A 24,736-nucleotide genomic window follows, 5' to 3' on the forward strand; every position below is an offset into this window, starting at 1 on the left:
AATAACCGATAGTTAATTTTGTTTAAAATATTCTTCCTTTCTTGAATCGTTTGCTTGGAATTCATTACACTTGATAAATGTTTTAAGTCTTATCATAAGATACGTATAGCTTCATGTGATTCCAACACTGTCTCGCCACACTTGGCCTTAACGTGTGTATTGCAGCGTCTCCTACTTTTGAATCAGCGTTCACATTACTTCTTCCTGCTCCTTTTCTCCATGTATTTCAGATATGCTAGTGTATATGTACACTGTGGCTGCATTGCAGCCGAGCTTCTAATGTTTCCAGCTGCAGAATTCCAGTTACAAGGTAAGACGGACTGAGGACTACAGATCAGCAACTGTGTGGCACAAAAAAATTAAAAGCATTTGGAGGGCAGTGTGCAACAATGAGACAGATATGTTGCAATGTTGGAATGTACCTCAAATGTCCGGGATGCATATGTTATGATAGGATGCTATGTCAGCATACTGGCTATGTCTTTTCATTCAGTCATTATCCAAGCCGCTTATCCCAATCGGGGTCGCAGGGAAGCTGGAGCCTATCCCAGCAGTCATTGGGGTAGCAGGCGGGGAGACACACTGGACTTCCTCCATGGCAGTCCATCACAGGGCCGACACATTCACCCCTAGGAACAATTTAGTACGGCCGATTCACCTGACATACATGTCTTTGGACTGTGGGAGGAAACCGGAGCACCCGGAGGAAACTCATGCAGACACAAGGAGAACATGCAAACTCCACACAGAGGACGACCTGGGATGACCCCCGAGGTGGACTAACCCCGGGCTCGAACCCAGGACGTTCTTGCTGTGAGGCAACCACACTAACCACTGTGCAACCGTGCCGCCCTAAACAAATATGTTGCAATTTTGGAATGAACTTCAAGTGTCTGGAACGCACATGTAATGATAGGATGCTATGTCAGCATACTGGCGATGTAAGATACATATTTAGCTATGTGATATAAACTACCTCATACCAAATGTTGGCATTTAAAAAGGATGTCTGACACAACACACACACACACATTCAGTTAGGCATATTGAAACACATAGGCATACACAGACATAGGAGTAAGCATGGACACATACATTCAGACACGTATAAACACACAAGCACACAAATAAAAAGACAGACACAAAGGGGGATGGAGGAGAAAAGAGGACTGGGGGTAAAAGAATTGATTTTCAGTGGTCTCCAGATGTAAGCCCCTCAGCTATTCCAGGGTGAATCATTTCCATCAAGGACCCTGCAGCCTTCAGAAAGGCGGACACGTCAGGGTCAGACAGGTTAGACCGACCAGACTTTGCATTGAGGCAAACATTCCCTGCATGCTGAGGTGTCAAAGAATGTTCATACGTATCTCAAAGTATGTATTACCTAAAAGATGAACTTGGATTCTGATGTGATGAACTTGTACATACTCTTTTTTTATCTGTCTAAAGATTTATCAAAATGTGAGTGAGTTTAATAATAATAATAATAAATCAATCTTATATAGCGCTTTTCTAATACTCAAAGTCACTTTACAATAAATGGGGTGAAACAAGACGACAGATAAACAGAACACAGACATACAGGGGTGGATGGGAAGGGGGCTACGAGAGGGAGAAGCAGCAGCCACACACGACGCCAGCAGCACTCTCCCACTTAAACTCATACAAAAGGGCAAGAAAAACAAACATCATAAATCACATAAATCACAGGTGAAGTCTGAAGAGATGAGTCCTGACCAATGACCTGAATGTGGGCAGACCGCAACAGTGTCTGATGCGCTTGGGGAGGGAGTTGAGGGAGAGGGCAGGTCGAGCACTCGGTCCCCAGCCTGCCCCAGACCAGGGGTGGAAGAGCGGACGGGGGAGCACGGATGACTCAGTTTAGCCAAAACTGAGTCATTCAGAGGGCTTGATGAAGGCAAACTGAGATGTAAGTATTGCAGTCAGGTACCCAACTTCTGAGAGTTAAATTTCCGAACTCAAATTTCTTTTCTTTTTTTGGGGGGAACCCCCCCCCCCTTTTCTCCCAAATTGTATTCAGCCAGGTGGCATGATGGCGCAGTAGTTAGCGTCACTGCGCCACCCCCTCTGCCGATCTGGGGAGGGCTGCAGACTACCACATGCCTCCTCCGATACATGTGGAGTCGCCAGCCATTTCTTTTCACCTGACAGTGAGGAGTTTCACCGGGGGGACGTAGCGCGTGAGAGGATCACGCTACTCCTCCCAGTTCCCCCTCCCCCCTGAACAGGCGCCCCAACCGACCAGAGGAGGCGCTAGAGCAGCGACCAAGAAACATACCCACATCTGGCTTCCCACCCGCAGACACAGCCAGTTGTGTCTGTAGAGACAGACGCCCGACCAAGCCGGAGGTAACACGGGGATTCGAACCAGCGATCCCCGTGTTGGTAGGCAATGGAATAGACCGCCACGTCACCCAGATGCCTAGAATTCATATTTCTGATGTTGAAATTATGTTTTATCAAACCATTTCATTATTTAGGTCCTATTCCTTACTGTGTTGCTTTACCCTTATTTTTGTCAGCAAGCACTTCCCTGGTTTGCCTTTGTCTACGAAAATAATAAATACACTCACAACTTTGACTGACTGCTCTCCTTTAGTATCATTACAATTATCATTGCTGTGTGATGTCCAATGAAAAAAAAGATGCTATTTTTAGTGCAGCTGGAGGAGCCCATTTGAATCGAAAGTACTCCAAGCGGCTCTTGAGAGTCAGCCATTCCCTATCTAGATTACTTTAGTGAGATTAGGCTACAGCAAATCAGATACAATCAGATTAGCTCAAGAAGTGAGCCGCGGGTACAGGATGGACCAGACACACACTTTTGCGTATAATACAGGTAAACATACTGTTGCACTACGGCATGTGTGCCGAGGTAAGACGAAATATACACGTGAGAGAGATTCGAACACCACTGGAGAATAATTTGAAGCTGTACAGAGCTGGAGTTTCTCGGCAAGGCCAATTTGAATATCAGGGAAACTCATCCTCATTTGAAAAAAACTCAACATTTTTGAGCGTATAATCTTGCCAACATGTGCTTGCTGGGTTTAGAAACCCACTTATCTTTAGTGCAATGAGAGAGTTGGAGAAAAAAGAAGAGAGAGAAAAAAAGAGACAGACTTTATTCGTCAAGAGCACATACACACACGTAAGCACAAATTACAGACACGTGTGTGTGCACAAATGCATGGGCACACACACACACACACACACAAACTGCAGACGAGCTAAACCACGAGACAGAGAATATGATGCAGACGGACAAGAGGAACTAAAGCACTCAATGTAACTGTTTTAATCTAGTCCTAGATCTGATTTTAATCTAGTCTTAGATCTGATTTTACAAAGAGATGGACATCTGATTCAGGCTAACAACGTAAAATGACATCACTGTGTATCTTCCCAAGAGATATGAATATTGAGTTTTAGCTAAAAAATTCATTTTCAAAAGAAAACACTCTTTTCCAGTCACACTGGAAGAGTTCAACAGTGCTGTGAAAGCCATCGATCGCCATGTGACTGCACAGAAGAACAAGATGGTGCCTTGCAAAGCACTCACTCGAACCACTCGAGAAAGCGTGATTATTCATGGAAGAAAATACGGTATTTTAAGACTTGTTAGAAATTATCATCTATTCCTGTATGTATGTGCATGTGTGTGTGTGTGCGTGTGCGTTTTAAGCCGAGCAGCACGTCAAAGCGGGCATTGTGATGAGTCCATGGCTGGTTAAAACTGTCACATGGGTCAACACCCAAACACACAACTGTCTCACTACTTTTCCTCACCTCCCTTCATCTGTGCAGAGCAAAAAACAACGTCTAAAACAACTGGGAAAATTTAGGGAAATGCAATGAAATATTGTTTGGATATAAACCACTATGGAAAATTCCGCCAGTGTTTTGTTTACTTTATGATTTGTGAGACACTTTTTCATCAGAATTACTGAGATGATTAAAACAAACAAAAAGATGAACCAATAAATAATTCAAAGACCAAATTTGTAAGCATTCTTGCTAATATCATCCAGAAAAGAAATATTTTTCCCTGATTGAAAAAATACAGGGGCGTCCGGGTAGCATGGCGGTCTATTCCGTTGCCTACCAACACGGGGATCACCGGTTCGAATCCCTGTGTTACTTCCGGCTTGGTCGGGCGTCCCTACAGACACAATTGGCCGTGTCTGCAGGTGGGAAGCCGGATGTGGGTGTGTCCTGGTTACTGCACTAGCGCCCCCTCTGGTCCGTCGGGGTGTCTGTTCAGGGGGGAGGGGGAACCGGAGGGGAATAGCATGACCCTCCCATGTGCTATGTCCGCCTGGTGAAACTCCTCACTGTCAGGTGAAAAGAAGTGGCTGGCGACTCCACATGTATCGGAGGAGGCATGTGGTAGTCTGCAGCCCTCCCCGGATCAGCAGAGGGGGTGGAGCAGAGACTGGGATGGCTTGGAAGAGTGGGGTAATTGGCCAAGTACAATTGGGAGAAAAAGGGGGAAAAATAAAAAAACAGAACGTTTAAAAACCCCCCACTATGACTATTTGGCCGACACCATATGTAATGTCCCAAGCAACACACCACTTTTGGAAATGCTAGGTCCAGTTTTATAAAATGGAGAATACCTATCAGCCAGTCGTAGACTCCTTTAAGTCTGTTGTTAAATAAAATCTGCAGATCCATTTAGCAGAGGTGGGAGACTCAAGTCAGACTTGAGTCAAGTCAGACTTTAGTGAGTCGCAAATTTGAGGAGCTGGGACTTAATTGACTAACACTGATAAAAGACTCGACTTGATTTTGACTTGGTATTTATCACTTGAGACTTGACTTTGACTTGAGACAGATGACTTGAAAGGACATTACTTTTTTCTCAAATATTTGCATTTTTCTAGATATTGAGAAGTTATGTTTTGTTTTTGAAACACGATTGGGTGATTTCTAGTGCGATGTGTGCAATCCTGGCAACCTACTAGGACGTGGCAGACCAGCAGTGGCCAATGCATGAGTCAGCTATCATGGAGTGGGCTAGTCCAAAAATAATAAAATTTGGATTCAAGGATTATGTTGTCAACGACAGTAGAATGAAGAGAACAGGGTTGCCCTGGTGGCTCACCTGGTAGAGCGTGCGTGCAGCACATAAGGCTGAGCCCTTACCACAGCGGCCTGGGTTTGAAACCGGCTGCAAGTCATCCCCTGCCTTTCCTGTCTCTCTCAAATATCACTATCCAATAAGGGCGGAAAATGCCAACAAAAAAAAAATCTAAAAAAAAAAAAAAAGAAAGAAAGAAGAGAACAGCGGTATGCAAGTTCTGCAGCTCAACAATCATTGACACGATCATCACAACATCCAGTTTCATCCGTCATGTACGTACATAAGTAACCTGCTAACATCTATTTCAGCATCTCTGATATAGTCTCTGCATCTTATCACCCCTTATTTCACCTGTATAAGTCAATCCTTGTGTATAGCTCTGAAGATTGTTGTGTTGTAGTGTTGTTATTCTATGTTTAAATACACTGACACAGCCACGAAACCAGAGTCAAATTCCATGTTTGTGCAAACCGACATGGCCAATAAACATGATTCTGATCCACTACGAAGCCCACATTGAAAGGTACGTGAATGAGTCTTTTTAGCTAATTTTTTTGGCTGGTCAAATGTTAGCTAGAAAGCTAACATTTAAGACTTGGCTTCCAGTCGATGATGCATTTTATTGAGAAGACATATCGTTAATGTAAAAGACAATGGCAGGACTGATTTGGGGCCATATAACGAGTTAGTTTAACTCATTATATGGCACCATTATGACTCGTTATGCATGCACATTACTAGCTAACACAGCTGCATGTTCATGACTAAATGGGTAATGTTAGTCTTCTCATGACATGCCATTGTACCCCTTTCTCTGTTGTTTTAAGTTCTTCTTTAATGCACCATTAATTTGAATTGTGTGCTTGCTCTGTTACGATCACTTTGCTGCCAGTGTTATTACAGCTGTGTAAAAACCCTATCCACTTGAGACTTATGCTTCTAATGCATCATGGTCACTGTCATCTTAGAAACGATCCGATATGGCTTCCCTGTTAGCAAGGAAACTATAAATGAAGGAAGGGTCATTACATCATTGTGTAGAGTGTGAACGCACATTGGTGTCACACTTGAAAGCTCTTGGCGCATTTAGAATAGTGGTGAATGGGCAGACCACTCCTTCATCTCTCCCATCTCAGTTTCACAGGTTATCGATCTGGGTGATGGCAGAACCGGTATTTTGGTGTGTTTTTATTTAGCTGTTACTTATCAACAATGACCTCAACGGTAGAACTGGCAGAATATGTCTCCAGGTCACAACAGCAGTGAAGGTGGATGAAGGTTGCAACAGAGGGTGGTCCCCAATCATCTTGGTTCCCCATGCCATTGGACTCTGGCCACCCCCTGCCAAGGACCATGTGGTGGCTGCAGGTGCATCAGCCACGTAAAAAGCTGACACACACAGGCGTCCTTCCATTATGTAGCTCCAGGATCAGCCTCTATGCCCACCTGAGGACCCAGAGGGACCCAGAGGGAGGGTGGTCATACTCAGAATCAGAATCAGAATTCTGATTCTGAGTACAACCGTCCTCCCTGCCAAGGACCGTGTGGTGACTGCAGGTACATCAGCCACTCCATGTAAAGCTGTCACACGCAGGCGTCCTTCCATTATGCGGCTCCAGAATCGGTCTCTATGCCCATCTGAGGACCCAGAAGGACCCAGAGGGAGAACGGTCATACTCGACCCCAAGTACAACCTGATGATGATGATTAGCTGCTGATGTTTATTTAGCTAATATTTACTGTGTTTTCAAAGTACATTTCATTTGAGTTGTATGTTAATTTAATAATTCATTTGCATGCAAGTTACATTAATTTTATGCTAGACTTATAATGAATAGGAGCTTCTTTTGCATATGTGATTGTGGTTAGTAACACACCAACGTTAGTAAGTTAGCTAAACTGAGATAATACCCTAACTAAATGAACTCTGAGCCCGTTATATGTAATGTAATCTACAGTTTTTTTTTCTTTTGTAATTTCCCCCCTTTTTCTCTCCAATTGTATCCGGCCAATTACCCTACTCTTCCGAGTCGTCCCGATCTCTGCTCCACCCCCTCTGCCGATCCGGGGAGGGCTGCAGACTACGACATGCCTCCTCCGACACACGTGGAGTCACCAGCCGCTTCTTTTCACCCGACAGTGAAGAGTTTCAACAGGGGGACGTAGCACGTGGGAGGATCACGCTATTCCCCCCAGTTCCCCCTCCCCTCCAAACAGGTGCCCCGACCGACCAGAGGAGGTGCTAGGGCAGCGCCCAGGACACATACCCACATCCGGCTTCCCACCCGCAGACACGGCCAATTGTGTCTGTAGGGACGCCCGACCAAGTCGGAGGTAACACGGGGATCTGAACCGGTGATCCCCGTGTTGGTAGGCAATGGAACAGATTGCTATGCTACCCGGACACCCGTAATCTACAGTTTTTGATATGGTGACCAGGGGTTAGGTTTTTATATACTTGTTTTTCTTTGATACACTATTGAGCTGTATGTGGCTTTGACGCAAAACCTTTGTTTGCACAGAAACAGTTAAGTAGGAAAACAACGACACAGTGTCATATGAGAAGCACCTTAGACAGATTTGTTAATAGGCCAAGGAGAAATGGTGTGACCCCCTGAAGGGGAGCCCAGGTAGGAGGCTAAATATTGTGATGTTTTTTGTGGCGTACGTCTGTTTTCACTTTAGAGCCCTTTAGAGCTACAGGGCTATAATAAAATGTCAGAGCCCCGCTCTCCATTGTTGTTCATTTAGGAGGCTTGTTATTGATTACCACAAAATGTCAAATATCAGTAAGATTTATAAAGTGTAAACAGTTTTCGTCAATGTTGAAAATAAAACTCAGCTTTTCATGACCACTATCTTTTAACTGATATATATGTTGAAACTGTGGTAGATCATCAGCATTTCATATGACTTGGCTAATGACTTGCTTGACCTAAGCAATGACACCGCAGCGGCCAAATGGATTCATAACTTGCCTGACAACACGATGCGTCACCGGGAAACGTTTACAATTTCCATCGGGTAACAGATTAACAGATTTTCTATTCCACGTGGTCATGGATATATAGTTCTGGGACGCTGCTAATGAGGCTATTCTAAATGTAGGGCTTGGTGATAGTGGCAAAATCAAACATGATATTCTTGACCGAATATCTCGACGATCGGAACATTTTGAGAAATGATCATTAGTAATGTGGATATGATGGCCAAGAGGGTAGAGGCATTCATTTTTAATTTCACTCAGCTAAAACAGTCTGATAAGTTCCTTATCCGATGCGAGGGTCTAAGGACAGGATGCTGTGTTGCTGTAAAACCCCTTGAGGCAAATTGGAAATTTGTGATATTGGGCTATACAAATAAAATTGACTTGACTTGTCTTGCTTGACTTATAGCAGGGACTCGACTTGCTTGATTCTAACCACAGTAACTTGGGACTTGCTTGAGACTTGACGGTTCAGATATGAGACTTGCTTGTGACTTGCACATGTGCGACTTACTCCCACCTCTGCCATTTAGCTACCAGTATTACAATTTACTCTCCTCAAGAAAACAATTAGTGTCCTGCACGAACTCTCGACTGCAAGATGATGAATCAGGCATGACATCTATATCTCTACTACTACCACTATCACTTTTGGCTACTCCTGTTAGGGGTCCTGTTAGACGTGGCACTATATAATACTAGAAAAAGGCAACAACCACTATATTTTTCCATGCGTTTCATCATATCCCCAGCAAACAACTCAGATCCCTTCTGTGGTGATAAGGATCTTTTTTGTAAAATGTGTCACAAAGTGGCAGTGAGATTCATCATTCGCTCATGCTTTGGGTAAACTCCCATCAGTGGTGTCTAAAATACTGTGCGTGGCTAAAAAAAATAAATGTGGACGCCTCCTTGCAATTTTAAACATGTCTTAATGTGCTGGTGTATCATTCATTCCCTAAGGTTTGATAAATCTGATCTGCAGCATCAGAGATCGTTTGTGTGACGGATGGATTGAGGGAAAAACAAACGAATAGATAAAACACAACACAATTTCTCTGCCATAGACAGAAAAGCCTATATCTAAGCTGCCGATAATTGTCTTTCAGTGTTTACATCTAACAAAATAAGAAATGCCGCAGCCACTCTCTACCCGCAGTAACCTTCCACTTAGTCCGATAAGATCTAACTCAGGAGGTATCTGCCCCACTTTCTATAAATAGTGAGACCAGTAGCACCCACATGCACATGCACACACACACACACACACACACACACACACACACACACACACACACAGTGTCCTGTCACAAGAGCAGTAATAGGTCATTTTTACTCTTGCTGTACTCAGTTTAACAATCGGTTTCAACCGACTTTATTTATAACGAACCCGGTGCGAGTCGGCGATGGTTTCTTCTGCCGACACAGCTGAAACTAGGTCTTAAAACAAGTCTGATTTGGCTAATATGAAAGACAGACCAATTTCGTACAGGACCTGGGGCCACAGACCCTTTCAAACCAGTCGATAGAGTGAACACCTAGGATTTTAGCTTGGTGTAAAAGGACACAAAATATTCACGTCTCCCAGCAGCGTTTCCACGTCAAACGCATATGGATGTGCACAGTTAAGAAAGCTCTTGTTGACCATCAAAACAAGCTACACCAGCCCACTGGCAAAGCAACCGAGGTCCCCATAAATCCTATTCTGTCACTGCCAGCCATGTGAGACGCATATTTTTATTAGTGACTCAGTGTCCCACAGGGAGACTATCTCCTACACATGGGCGGTTATTATAATTCAATAACCTATAAACGTGTCAGAGGTTAAAACACTGTGTGGATTTGTGTGGCGTGTGCGTTCGATAGACGCATCAGTGGTGTGTGTATGTGTGAGATGCACGTCCGTGCACCATATAGGCCTACACTACACATAACATCTGTTGCCATTGTGTGCAAGCATCAGTCTATATCTTAGTGCACTCACCTGTAGCATGAGCTCACAGTCGTCTCTGCCAACGAAGATCATTTCCCGGGGGAGTCGGTGGCGAGTCCCCCCGCTGCTCACCAGGAACCAAGAGGTCACGCTCATCTCTGCTCGCTGCTGCTGTGTCCTGGACACACACGCTGGGCAAAACAGTCGGAACAATCTCAAGAAACTGTCAACGGTAAGTACAGGGGTTCAGGTAAAAACAAGTGCTCCAGTGAATGCAAGGATAAATCATTATTTAGCTTCACAACTAAGCCCCCTCCATTTAATCATTTAGTTAATTAACTATCATTTAGTTAATTAACTAATCAATCAATCAATCAATTGTGAGCAAGTGAAACAGATCCTACAGTAGAATGAGCCTGATTGGGAACCTGGTCTGGAAATGAAACGTGTCCTGTTGAGGCTGTTTGAACCAGTCTGGCAAAACAATAGCTGAATGCCGTTTAAATACAGGCAAAAACAAATAAAACATTTGATTTTTTTTAAATCTTTTTTTTTTAGGCTACCTGAGTAACCTGGCAAAATAGAAAACAGACCACCTGAATTGGCTCAAACATCAGGGGAAAAAAAGAGTTGAAGTGCAGTATGTATTAACCTGATTCTGGTACACACCTCTGGTCTAGATAGCTCGCTGCTGCGAGACCGCTGACAGCACAGCACAGCTAGGTCATCCTGTGGAAGGAGACGGAGAGGTGAATGAGTTTTTCCTTTCTTCTCTTTTGGATTTTTCATGGTGTCGTCAAGCAATACGGGGTGGAATTTCAGTCTCTCTACACCGTAATATGGTGAGCATGGATACGCAAGAAAAGATGAGCTAAAAGATGAGCATACGAGGCTTAAGAGGGGAAAACTAAACACAGTGTAGTCAAAGAACCATAAGGAGAGACTGAGACGGGCAGAGAAAGGGTTAATGGTGAATAGAAATGTAGGAACAAAACATTCCTTTTCTTGTCTGACTTCTTCTTCGCGGCTGGAGAGAGGATGAACGAGTCTTGATATGCGATGTTGGACTATATCTTAGCCTGGGAACATACACTAAACTAGCGGGTGAGCTATGCTCTCTCTCTCTCTCTCGCGCGCTCTCTCACTCTCTCTTTTCGCCCGCCCTGATTATTGCCAGATGTTGGAGGAGGAAGTGATGTAGGTATGTTGGCTGGCCTTCCCAGCAGGACGGTTGTTCCCCCCCCCCACTCCTCCCGCCCCACCCCGCCCGCTCTCTCCTCTATTTCAAAAGACTCAGAAAGGAGGTCAAACTCAGCCACTCTTAACTCTCTAAACCGCCCAGGCCCGGAGGAGTGACATGAAGCAGAACCGACCGACTACCAGGCTGGCTGTACAGCCGGTCTGTCTTCATGGTGAGCCGGTGGGTTGAATTTATGAGAGACTTGTTGAGCCGCTGGCTCGGCGTCTGGCTGTCAGAGCGACAAAATGGCTGTAACCCAGTAACCCCACACCTCGGTTTCCCCGATTGACCTTTTTTATATGCAGTCACAAGATGGCAATGAAAACACAGACTGGAGCCTCTCGAAACATACCGTATCTGCGCGAGGAAGGACCCCCCCCCCCATTATAAGAGCTTTTATATAATACACCCCCCGGATTTAGGTTTTTATTACACAATTATTCTCGCTATGAGTACCATTTAAGTTTAACGTATCTCAAAGGTTTCAACACAAATCCTTTGAGGGTAGTTTTAGGAAGCCCTGATAAAAAAAAACAAAAAACAGCTGAGCTGCAAAGTTTGTAGAGAGTAGTGACTTAAGTCCCATCAGAGAGAGAATTAAAGATTAACGAGTTAAGCTTTTGCTCCCTTGACCTCATAAGTGCTAAGTATGCCCACTCAATAATCCCTTGGGTAAAGTTTTAATCAACCACACACCTCTGCCCGAGGCTGTCACGAATGTGGCCATGCCAAAAGAAACAGCTCTTCCCGATGCAAATGGTACCGGTTTTCCATTAACGTTGAGTCTTGAGATTTTGTACACTGTGGCAATACCCAAGATCAGAAATCTACTGTAGAGAAACAAAAGGCAACAAAACTATGTCTTTTGTAACACTGCAGTGGCCAAATGGATTCATAACTTGCCTGACAACACGATGCGTCACAGGGAAACGTTTACAACTTCCATCTGGTAACAGATTAACAGATTTTCTATTCCATGTGGTCATGGATATATAGTTCTGGGACGCTGCTAAGGAGGCTATTCTAAATGTAGGGCTTAGTGATACTGACAAAACCAAACATGACATTTTTTTACCAAACATCTCGATGATCAGAACATTTTGAGAAATGATCATTATTAATGTGGATATGATGGGCAAGCAGGTAGAGGCATTCATTTTTCATTTCACTCGTCTAAAACAGTCTGATAAGTTCAGAAAATGGTATCAATTTACTGTAATGCAGCCTTTAAGACCAGAAAAGGACAACTTTTAAGCTATAACAGGATACAACGATAACCAAAATCCCAGACTATATCAAGTCTCACCGCGATATTGGTATTACAACAATATAGTGCCAAGCTCTGTCTGAAAGTGTGCATACATTAGCAGAAATACTTCAGCATAGCCATTACACTATAATTACCTGTGGTTTCCCCTCGTCTTTGTAACAAGGGTATCAGTGGGCTAGCTGGCTTATTAACCGCTGTGTACCCACCACAGAATGCAAGGTTATGGAGATTGTAGTGGAGCAGCCTGGCTGTGATGCATACCAGCATCACATCATTAAAACTGCCACGCTATCACACATGACAGACGTTTTCCAGATGGAGAATGCACAAAAGGACCCTGAGTGTTGAGCAGCAGACACTTTGTCTTATACAACTGTTGGGCTATAACCTTGATAAGACCTAATCATTTACACCACAGCTCATCATAATTATATATATATCTAATTTCCCACTGTATCTCAGTGTGATTCACTTGACACTTTTTGCAGCATCATGCAACTTACGATGACAGACCTACAGCCGGGAAAGCTGCACAGCAAGGGTCCCTTAATGAGGGTATCCATGAGTGTGTAGTAGAGGAGATCAAAGCAAAGAGGAATAAGGCAGACGGCCAGGTCTGCAAACCACGTTGTAACAGAACATTAGGCTGTGTCAAAACCTAAACTGATTTCAAACACACATATGTCCTGTAAATAAGCTGTGCAACATCTGACGTCTTGCAGCCAGACACTAAATTCCTACCAGCTACAAGGTTTTTGTTTCCAAGCTGGCACTGCAGCTCCAATCTCTGTGGAATGGAAGAAGCTAAGATCCCTGGGGCGGATCATTATTCTTTTCCTGATTGCAGTGCAGTATAACAAAAAATAATGTCATATTAATGTTGAGTATAACATTGAAATGCATAAAAAAATCACATTCAACATTTTGCTTCAATGGTGATACATGGTCAAGAGTACACTGACCACAACAATAGTATTTTCCCATCTCCTTTCTGCTCTTGCGGCCAGCAATATCCTTGTTGGGGGTGAAAGGAGGAATAATGACTTCATAGTTTTGGCATGAATTCTCCCAGCCCCCACATTACACACACACACACACACACACACACACACACACACACACACACACACACACACACACACACACACACACACACACACACACACACACACACACACACACACACACAAAGTAAGTGAAAGAGCGTGATTATTCTAAGATGACTGGGAGTGCTTTGTATGTCGGAGCTGGTATCAGAGAGACAGGAAGGAGGCACAGCGCTTCCTGCAGTGGACAGAGCGCGCTCATCTTTGAATCAAAAGGAAGCCTGTAGTTAATGGTGATTTACTGTCTGAAAGTGTTGAAACGATTGATTAATTAATCGAGCAACAGAAAATTAATCAGCTACAATTTTGGTAGTTGATTAATCTGAGCCATTCATCGAATAAAAATACCACACATTTGTGAGTTGCAGCTTCCTAATTGTTAAGATTTGCTTTCCTTCCTCTGATTTAGATCATAATCTCTGAATAGTTTCTATGTTTCGATATCGAACGCATTTTGCTTTCGGTTTGCGTTTTAGTCCTAGTCGTATAGACCAATCACGTTTGACACAATTGGCCGTGTCTGCGGGTGGGAAGTCGGTTGTGGGTATTTGTCCTGGTTGCTGCAATAGTGCCTCCTCTGGTCGGTCGGGACACCCTCCGGATCAGCAAAGAGGGGGTGGAGCAGCGACCGGGACGACTCAAAAAGAGCGGGGTAATTGGCCAGATACAACTGGGGAGAAAAAGGGGGAAAATTGAGAGAAAAAAAGTTTCTATCTAGTATATTTTGGTATCGAAAGCATTTTGCTTTCCATTTCCGTTTTAGTCCTAGTAGTATTGACCAATCACGTTTGAGTAGGCGGCGATTTCTACAGGAACATGCTTTGGTTGCACACATGTAAACAGTCCGTGTGGGGAGCGAAAGAGGCGGAACGCACTGAGCGAAATGTCCTCTGGACCTAAAACACCTACGAAAAGTATCGGTGTTTTGTGTACTGTGTAATTGTTGTCAGACGATAGCCGATGGGTTCCAAGACTGTAGACGTCGTCTCTCAATCCAACTCCATTCTCGTGTCTCAAGTTACTAATCGGACTGTAAACAAATGACAGGCGCATAGAAGAGGAAGTCTGCATAGGAAATGGAAGCCAGCAGCCAGCAGCTACACCGGAAGCCCCGAAATATTGGCCGTTGTCCCCAAAGGAGAAATCATCGTCAGACTATTTAATGTCTGGGTTCAAGGACTGTTATCATTATGAAATGATTTAAAGACCTCACTTTGGACTCTGGCAACTGAAGATGGGCAGTCATCGGTATTTTTGACTTTTAACAGACAAAAAGATTAGCAATTAATTGAAAAAATGATTGATTAATCAATTATAAAAATAACAAGTTAGTTGCAGCCCTACTGTGTGATATCAATGAGAAACTGTGTCATCGAGAGTATCATCACTGCTTTAACAGCAAAATATGCCACTTTGGGCTGAACAATATACTATTTAAGCTCTGATGATAATGAGTAAAAAAGACATACTAATGGAGGGAAAGAAATATAAATACACATAAGTATTTCTATATTTCTCTTACAACAAACCATACTTCTAAAACACGTATGATTTCTTTAAACACTGAGTAAAACAAGTTATTCAGAACTACCAGCTTTGGTTAACCAGTTAGAATTGTGTTTCTGTTCCTCTGCATATTATGTTGTAAGCATAGTTTTCTGTTAATGCTTCACATAAACTAGCCAATCCCAAACATTTTCTAAAAGGAGACAGGAAGTGATGTCACCGGAAGATGGCACCTGTACTTGAGTAAGCCTAATACACGTTTGCCTGCGGCAACACATGGCTACTGCTGTCTGTGTTGCACTCGTGTGTGTGTGTGTGTGAGTGTGTGTGTTGTGTTGTGTTGTGTTGTGTTTATGGGGCCGGGGGTTTGAATGATGCAACAACTGTCCGTTACTCCTTGTTATGTTCATTTCTGACTTCCCTTACTTTCACATCAGGGCTGTGGTCCTGGCAAATGAACTCACACAACTTCATGCATTCTGACAGCTGTTGCACAGAGCCTAGCCACACACACACACACACACAGGAAGAAATGAGCAAAGTGAGTGGGGAAAAAAGTTGGGAAGAGAAAGCGAAAAAGTGATGAGGAGAGAGAGAAAGAGAGGCAGGGCTGGAGAGGAAGACAGCCAGACTGGGAGACAACTTGTACGCCCAGCATGCACATTTTTACATGCTCTCATGATGCAGTGCCACCATAAGCCTCACCAAGGGTGTGGCAGCTCACCCAGCAATGTAAAATACAGCTTAAGCTCTGTAAAGTTTGTATTAGTGGTGAGGTCTTATCTGATTTACTTTGAGCCATTTCTCATAAAACTGCTGTATAAGTAGAGGCACTCTGCCAAAGCACACTATTTACTTTATTGGCCTTCTATAGCCAACAATCTGCTAAATCTGGTTAGTTTTAAAGTAGCATAGTGGGTTGAAAGTCAGATAGTATAAATAGTGCAATCAATACCACAGGCATGCCAGCGAGACAAAGAGGACATACAGTAGGAAACTAGATATTAGTTTGGATCTATGAGCAAAATTAATTAAAAGAACAGCAAGAAATGGGAGAAATGGCATGGAGAAGTGCCACAGATAGACTTGTGGTTACGTCTTTGCTTTCTTTCATCGACAGCGATGACCTAAGGACTTCTGGATTATAAAGAGAAAAGCCAGTAGCGGATCCAAGACAAAATATTAGACAGAAAGGCAATGCCTGGGTCAACAGAAATACTAAGCGATAGACAGACAAAAGCTTATTCTCTTCCCCTATGATTGAGTCCTCTGTGGCTATAGAGACAGTGAAGTATGGAGTAGCAGGGGTATGCAGTCCATTATCCATCCATCCACCCTCCAAGCTGCTTATCCCAACTGGGGTCACGGGATGCTGGAGGCAGTCATTGGGCGGCAGGTAGAGAGATACCCTGGACAGGCTACCAGACTATCACTGGGCCAACACACCTAGGGACAATTTAGTACGGCCGATTCACCTGACCTACATGTCTTTGGACTGTGGGAGGAAACCAGAGCCCCCAGAGGAAACCCATGCAGACACGGGGAGAACACGCAAACTCCACACAGAGGACGACCCGAGACGACCCCCAAAGTTGGACTACCCCGGGGCTCGAACCCAGGACCTTCTTGCTGTGAGGCGACTGTGCTAACCACTGTGCCACCGTGCAACCCCCATTTACCATCATAAATGAAATATACAGTAGCCAAGAGTGGGTACAGAGCCCTCATTTTGATGAGTTTCTTTGTTTTCGCAGAAAAAAAATTGGTTGTCAACATGAAAATCCCAAAAAGTCAATGTGATATTTTTCCTCTAAAACTTCTACTACCACTGGGACCCTGAAACCACGGAAGGTACGTCTGTAATGTGTAGTGAACTGCATCTGAACACAGTTTGGTATATGCAACCAGGGATGCGACTTCAGCTTCCAGACACCAAAATAAGTAGAACTAAACAAGCTGAAAGATCATAAAGATAGCACACCCTCCTCATACACACACACACACACATCACATGCACATACATGTAAAGTGGAGCACATACGGACTACAAAAACATCAAATATTTTTGCAAAATATTGTGCTCATTGTTATATAACGTGAGACAGAACTGTTTCACTGTAAGGTCTGATTTTACGTCTACATCTTACATATTTAAATATCCTTAACTACAGCTCCTTTACATGAAGAAAATATTGCAAATGTGTAAATATTTTATTCAATTCATTTTATATTCATATCAGCTTGGAAAAACGAGTATAAAAATTGTGATGGCTTGATGCACACATTTTTACCGACGTGCAAATATACACAAAAACAAGTTTATATTATCAAACATACACATTAAACTCAAAATATCTTTCTGCTCACGTTGGTCTCATCCAAAGCATTACTTACTTTGTTTTCTATTTTATGCTGTCAATGTCATTCTGACAAACTTCTTGACTTAATTGTTCATGGATTACTGTTGTAGCGGCGCTTCGTCAGCTACCTTTGCAACAGCAACAGCAATTAAAATCAATAAAAAGCACTGAATGAACGAGAGGCACGCTAGTAGTCTTTTCAAGTATGAGTCAGGGTGTCTATTTCCAGTTACTTGTATACAGTGAGTTGGCAGTCTGGAAGCATTTTGGATTATGGATCCAAGACCAGACACTGAATGCCACTTGTTTATCACAGCATCCTGACCCAACGCACGGAGAACATCAATTATTACAGCATCATTATATGACAATAAGCCTCCAGAAAACCTCTCTGCATGTGTGTGTGTGTGTGTGTGTGTGTGTGTGTGTGTGTGTGTGTGTGTGTGTGTGTGTGTGTGTGTGTGTGTGTGTGTGTGTGTCTGCTTACTGTAGCTTTATGTGTGTCAACACAGAGGTGTGTGTACACACACACTTGTGCAGCCAATATGGGTGGGGGGTAGGGGGGGCCTGTCCGTTGCAGCATAAAGGACCATATGGTGCTGAAAGGCGGTCACATGCATCACATGAGCAATTACCAAGAGGAACAAAAAAAAAAAAGCATCCGTCCTGCCTGCTCGACTGTTATCGCCACACACAACACAGCCCACCCCTGGCCATAAGAAATCGGCTCACCGAATGCTTCATGACCCTAATGCCTCGCATGACCTGGAGACCTACATATGGAAATGAATACATCAGGGATGTCTATTCATGAAGTCATGACGGCTTAGTTGGCCTCTGAGGAACATTTAGAAAAATGTTATCTATCCCAGGCGGCGCTGACGCCTCTGCCCTTCAGAACTTTAGATAATAAAGATGCCTTGAGTCATTGTTAAACAGGGGAAAACCTATCAATATACAGACACTATTGTGCAGATGCAGCAAAAACAGATCTGTAAATCCCCCTCAAGCATTCATCAAGTATATGCCCAGTGCCATCTTTAGTCTCAATGCATGTTGATGAGGTTGTAAAAGTTCAAACCAGCCAGGCCTCCGGGTGGCGTGGCGGTCTATTCCATTGCCTACCAACACGGGGATCGCCGGTTCGAATCCCCGTGTTACCTCCGGCTTGGTCGGGCATCCCTACAGACACAACTGGCCAAGTCTGCGGGTGGGAAGCCAAATGTGGGTATGTGTCCTGGGCGCTGCACTAGCGCCTCCTCTGCTCGGCCGAGGTACCTGTTTGGGGGGGACTGGGGAGAACAGCGTGAGCCTCCCACGCGCTATGTCCCCCTGGTGAAACGCCTCACTGTCAGGTGAAAAGAAGCGGCTGGCGACTCCACATGTATCGGAGGAGGCATGTGGTAGTCTGCAGCCCTCCCCGGATCGGCAGAGGGGGCGGAGCAGCAACCAGGATGGCTTGGAAGAGTGGGGTGGGGTAATTGGACGGGTACAATTGGGGAGAAAAATTAGGAAGAAAAAAAAAAAAGTTCACACCAGCCTGAAACACGGTATTGAGAAGCAGGAACTCATTGGGGCTCGGTTCTGAGGTATCACGAAGGGGCCATTTTTTTCTAATATAATGACAAGCAAGCGCAGAAAATCTCCAAAAACAATTCAACAACAACAGCAGATTAACCGAATTCTGGTTACACCCAAACGGCCCTTACAGTCGGTATGTTTCATCTGTTAATATTTCCATTTCTCCACATGGGAAAACTCAAGGCCTCCTGTTTCCGGGGTGTAAGATGTAAGCTTCGCCAGGTGCAGGCTCTTTTTCCTCCCTCGCTGAACAGAGATAAGGAATATGGCCTTTGGCTCTTCAGCAATAACATTACCATTTGACCGACCGCCCGGCGTTGATCACAGCACCAACATGAACACCGCCCAAAAGGAAAGGCCTCAGCGGCATCTAATATGCCGAATCCAGTTCGCACTAATCCATACTGGTACTTGGGAAGGGAGAGGACAAAAAAAACAACAAAAAAACATTAAAAGTTTGTACAAGATGATCGATGAAGTCAGGCAGGTATGAAAGCAAACCAAATATAACATCACCATCTGCAACAGGGACAAACAGAAAGTGGTGGAAACTTGAGGGAAAATATCATGGTACACCCTGAAAACAGATGTGACGTGGAGGACTGGAGGTCACTCGGTGTATAATTTGTTATTTCGAGAAATCAAATCTGGAAAGAGAAACAGGGTGGACGGACACACACCCATGATGTTCCTGTCGGAGGAGAGCGGCAGATGATGTTGACGAAATGGACAAAGAATTTTAGTGAGCGTGCTGTGGTAAACGTGACCATCGCCCACTTTAGCTCCATTTTCTTTTCTTTTAGTTTTTCTTTTCTTTTTTGTTAGTGTTACCTTTCTACCCCTTCTTTCTCTCTTTGTCTCCCCCAACCATTCTCTGTCCATCTCTTAGTTGTTTTTTACCTGTCTCTCTCTCTCGCTGTATCTTTGTGTGTCTCTCTCACTTTGTGTGTGTGTGTGTGTGTGTGTGTGTCTCTCTCTCTCACTTCGTGTGTGCGTCTCTCTCGCTTTGTGTGTGTGTGTGTGTGTGTGTGTGTGTGTGTGTGTGTGTGTGTGTGTGTGTGTGTGTGTCTCTCTCTCTCTCTCGCTCTCTCTCTCTGGCACTGTGTGTGTGTGTGTGTGTGTGTGTGTGTGTGTGTGTGTGTGTGTGTGTGTGTGTGTGCGTGCGCGTCTCTCTTTGTGTGCATCTGTATCTGTGTGTGTGCGTGTGTCTCTCAATTCAATTCAATTCAAATGTCTCTCTCTCTCTCTCTGTATCTGTGTGTGTGTGCGCGTCCCTCTCTCTGTCTGTTTGTCTGTCTGTGTGTCTGTCTCTTTCTTTCTCTGCATCTCTGTATGTATGTATAGGTGTGTATAGGTGTGTGTGTGTGTCTCTATCTCTCCCTCTCTCTCTGGTTTTTGCTGCAGAGCTCGGATAAAAGGGGTCTTACCTGTTTTCTCTTATGTTTTGTGTTGTTGTCGAATTATTTTTTTTGGGATTGTTAAAAGATGCATGTTGAGTGTTTGTAATTTGACAAATATTGTTTATATGTTTAGAAAGATTTCAAGTCTGTCTTTTGACTATTTTTTTGTTAAATAAAGACTTGTTTTAAATTCAAATTCTCTCTCTCTGTGTATCTATGTGTGTGTGTGTGTCTCTCTGTCTGTCTGTCTGTCTGTCTGTCTGTCTGTCTGTCTCTCTCTCTGACACAGTACTTTTGCAGCCACAGGAGCTTTACAAGGCAAAGCTTTCTGACTCTCAAACCCTTTCAATGTCTCCGCTCTGACAGATTACAGAAGTGAGATTCACCTCTATTTTTAGCCACTGACACCCTGGTACAACAATACTTACTTCAAATAGCACAGAATAGAATAGAATAGAATAGAATAGAATAGAATAGAATAGAACGCCTGAGTTTGTGTCAGGCACAAACTGCACTCCCTTACTTCTGCATTATGAAATGAACTCACTTCCTAAGCTTCCTATTTAACACAATGGCCACAGACATATTGGTCAACAAAGTCCTCGACCTCAGCCAGAAGGATAGAGGAAAAAAGTAGGCTGTTGTTATTGAAGGAAGCGTTACTATATATGCTAGCTGTGCTATGTGGCTACTGGATTCAGGTCACTCGTAGGCAGAGGAAGAGAAAACAGATGGATTTGACATGCATCCCACAGCAGGGCTGGAGAATAATTCAATGTTGTGGTTTCGAGTCTTTCGATGGTATTGCATCAGGAGGAAACTCTGGATGTTGTCATATCTTGATAAACAATTTTGCTGACCAAGTTTATGATAATGGAATCTTTTGGCTAAGATTTCTCACAAAATGAGATCTGAAATATTTGAAGGAGCATTATTTGAAAACTGGTTTTGGTTTGATATTACACTTAAATCTTACCAAACGGTTCAACAGGATGAACCCCAGTGGGATTCTTAAACATGGTATCTTTTGCATAAGTAAGCAGATGTCATGATATATCGCGTATTGGCCATATCGCTCAGCACTATCCCACAGCGTGTGGTCCTCTTGATGATATTTTCAGTACTGACCGACACTGGTAGGCTGTAGTGTGGGTTTGAGATTTTTGAGCTCGCCCTGATAAAGTTATAATCTGTCCTGTAACAGCGGCAGGGGCGGAAGTTCCACGTGCATGGAGTCTAATGGAAGTAGACTGGGGTGTAGGCCAGCAGGGATACCGCTGCTCTGCACTTGGCTCTCCAAGACTGCCCCAACCGTCCCGTGACACTGACACAGTTTTTAAAAATGCAACTGCCTGTGGATCCTGCCAGTCGGCAGCTACAGAGAGAGAGAGAGAGAGAGAGAGAGAGAGAGAGAGAGAGAGAGAGAGAGAGAGAGAGAGAGAGAGAGAGAGAGAGAGAGAGAGAGAGAGAGAGAGAGAGAGAGAGAGAGAGAGAGAGAGAGAGAGAGAGAGGAAAAAGACAGAGGGAGTGAGAGAAAGAGAAAAGAGGGCTGGGCTGGATGATATTATCTGCGCATTCTATGGCTCAAACCCAAAAACTTTGAATTCTTACAGCTGAAGGAGAAGGAGGAGACTAACAGAGTACAGCCTCAACAAGGAGTCCTACACTATTCACTTGAACAAACTTCTGTGTTACCGCCTCCTAGAATAAGACCCAGAGATAGTGTCTACTGCCCTTTTTTATGGGTAATTTGGGCATCTTCACATGCAAACTGAATGAAACAAACAAGGTGGCGTTCACTACTTACTTACATACTTAAATGTATACGTACATCTGTTGTATGTTTATACAGATGTACATTTGAACCGGTCCTGTCGAGACTGGACATCCCTATTCAGAGTGTTTTGTACTCAGATGTGTAACTTGTTGGCAATTTCTCACATTTTTTTCCGTTACTGCACTAATGTGGACTGAGTTAATAACAATGTAATACTTGATCACTACAGGCAAATTATAAGAGCAAATTATAAGAACATGACAGCCAAGTCGCTGCAAATGTGTGAATTCTGCATGTGCCATTGTCTCACCTAGTCTCCATTCATTTGAGAGAAACATGCAAATGAGGTCGTTTTGAACGGGACTTCTATTCATGAGGACTTGACACATTGATGTCGAAGGCAAACCATTAGGTGGCATTTTAAGTGCGTCTTCGGTCACTTCTCGAAGTTTGGACGTGTGATGATGATGATGGTGATAGCAAGAAAAGAAAGAATACAAGTCCACACAAAGAGAGCGGATGCAATGTAGGCCAGCCTCATCTGCCCCATGATAACAAAGCCCTTACTCAGAGTACGGGGGTCTCGGCGTAGGGGGGGGGGGGGCACGATGTAGCGAAACCCTCCTCACACACCACTCGGGAAAAACAACAACAACAACAACAACAACAAAACAACAACACCACATAAATGAAGTAAAAGATTTGACTTCGATGCCACATTGTTTGAAAATGAGATAAGCGCAGATCGTGCCACGACCGGCTTCTCTTGATGTGCATCCTGTCCACACAGCCTCGGTGTGGCTCGATTGGGAGTTGCTACGATTAACGAAAACAAATCCAGTAATGCCAAATAACTAAAGGATCAGCCAGACAACAGCATCCTTCACCAAGTGGGCGAATGTGCCGAGTGTTTAAGCAGATGTGACAAAAGTGACGAGGCTCTGTCTGTACAAAGGCGGAGCAGGCTAATCACGCTGCTATTGACAATAGTGTGCGGCAGCTTGTTCTGCCTCTGTAGCCAATGGGACTCTGCGCTCAGTCCGCTTATCCTTTACACTGCCTAGCATGTGTTTTCCTAGACCTGGGCAAATCTGTCGTTTCAAACCACCCACTTTAAACCCATCGTTTCCGTCGGTAACGCGAGAGGCTCCGAAATCTGTCGAGTCACCTTTAAGGGTTATCGCATGAAATAATGTCTTGTATCGGCAACATACCCCCATAACAGTGAATTTGCAGGAGGCGCATAATGGGAGGAAGCTACTAACGCCACCTTTTGCTGGGAACCCAGTGAGCGTACGAGACCGTACGCCGACGTCTGGCTCTACTACACGTTTTGCCGAGGGATATTTTTTAGTCAACATATATTTCTCACTTACCTTTACTTTGCGGCTTTCTTGCTGTTTGAGCCGACAGTTCCCCTTCCAGGCTGTATCCAGTGGCAGTGTGCGGTCTGTGGGCGCTCAGCCCCCGAAGCTGTGCACGTCGGCCCTCTCCCCTCAGCAATAACGTTACTCCTTGCGAATAGCGGAGGCTAGACTCACATCCTCAGCAACGCCTGCGTCTACACGTCCAACTCGACCAGAAAGAAGCCCAGCACAGAACCCGGTGGGCGGGTTTCCTGGACTCACTGGCCACGTTCCGGGGCTTCCATTTCGTTGGCACTGCGCAGCTTTTACCAGACTGCAGTGTTGCATTTGCCGAGCGCGGTGCAATGCGCAGCCCGAGTGAGATAAGATGCTTGGGAACGGATGAACTGTGGCAACAGAAGTGTATTTAAAACGGTTATAATGCAACGAGGGAAACATGAGACCATTCAGTTACACTGCATACACTGGCAGTTTACGTGTTTTCTGCCTGGAGGTTGAAATACATATTGTGAGGTTACGTTTGTTTACATTTAAGCATAATTTCATCTTAAATGGCTTTTAACTGTACATCTAGGCAAGAGAAAGGGGGGGGGGAATCATAATTCAAATGTGGTTCACGTTGGACGATGATAAATAGTGCACCCGGGATTGAATAATATGGGAATAATTTATTCATGATTACAATAACTCATTAATTGAAAGTTACATATATTACTCAATAGTATTGAGGCCCAGGGAGCGCGTCTGTTTGCGTCATTATTGGATTCATCATAGATGGGTGAGACTTGGGGGACACACCATATTTTTCCAAAAGGGAAAATGACATAGTAGTATTTAATACTTTTCTCGTTGTTGACCATGGGGTTTCGAGTATTAACAATCAAGTGTACTGGCTGATGAAAAGCAATCGCTTCTGAATATTTTTGGATTACGGAAAAAAATTCACAAAGGTAGTGCCTATTATTATTATTTTAAATGAGACGCCCTTGTCAAAATTAGGCGCGCTCGTTCTAATTTAGCAGGAAAACTGAAAAGGCGGATCTCCAGTGTTTGGAGTGAGCCATATCCATAGAAGCTCCGCTCACAGCGGACACCGGGAATTA

General features: G+C 44.0%; 1 protein-coding gene across 3 annotated transcripts in view; it reads right to left on the reverse strand.

Moving 5' to 3' along the window:
- The window catches only part of cep170aa (centrosomal protein 170Aa), a 350,414-nt gene that overhangs the window by 42,081 nt on the left and 283,597 nt on the right, over positions 1-24,736 (reverse strand). For 2 of the 3 annotated variants that reach the window (XM_056291286.1, XM_056291284.1), the window contains exons 1-3: positions 23,643-23,796; positions 10,696-10,755; positions 10,078-10,217 (exon numbers count right to left, since the gene is read on the reverse strand). In XM_056291286.1, coding sequence (XP_056147261.1) covers positions 10,078-10,182 — 105 coding nt within the window. In that variant the 5' untranslated portion in view covers positions 10,183-10,217; positions 10,696-10,755; positions 23,643-23,796. Of the gene's footprint in view, positions 1-10,077; positions 10,218-10,695; positions 10,756-23,642; positions 23,797-24,736 lie in introns of those variants that run through there. The other variant, XM_056291285.1, reaches the window with a different exon arrangement.

Source organism: Lampris incognitus, chromosome 13, assembly GCF_029633865.1.
Source record: "Lampris incognitus isolate fLamInc1 chromosome 13, fLamInc1.hap2, whole genome shotgun sequence".
NCBI lineage: Eukaryota > Metazoa > Chordata > Actinopteri > Lampriformes > Lampridae > Lampris > Lampris incognitus.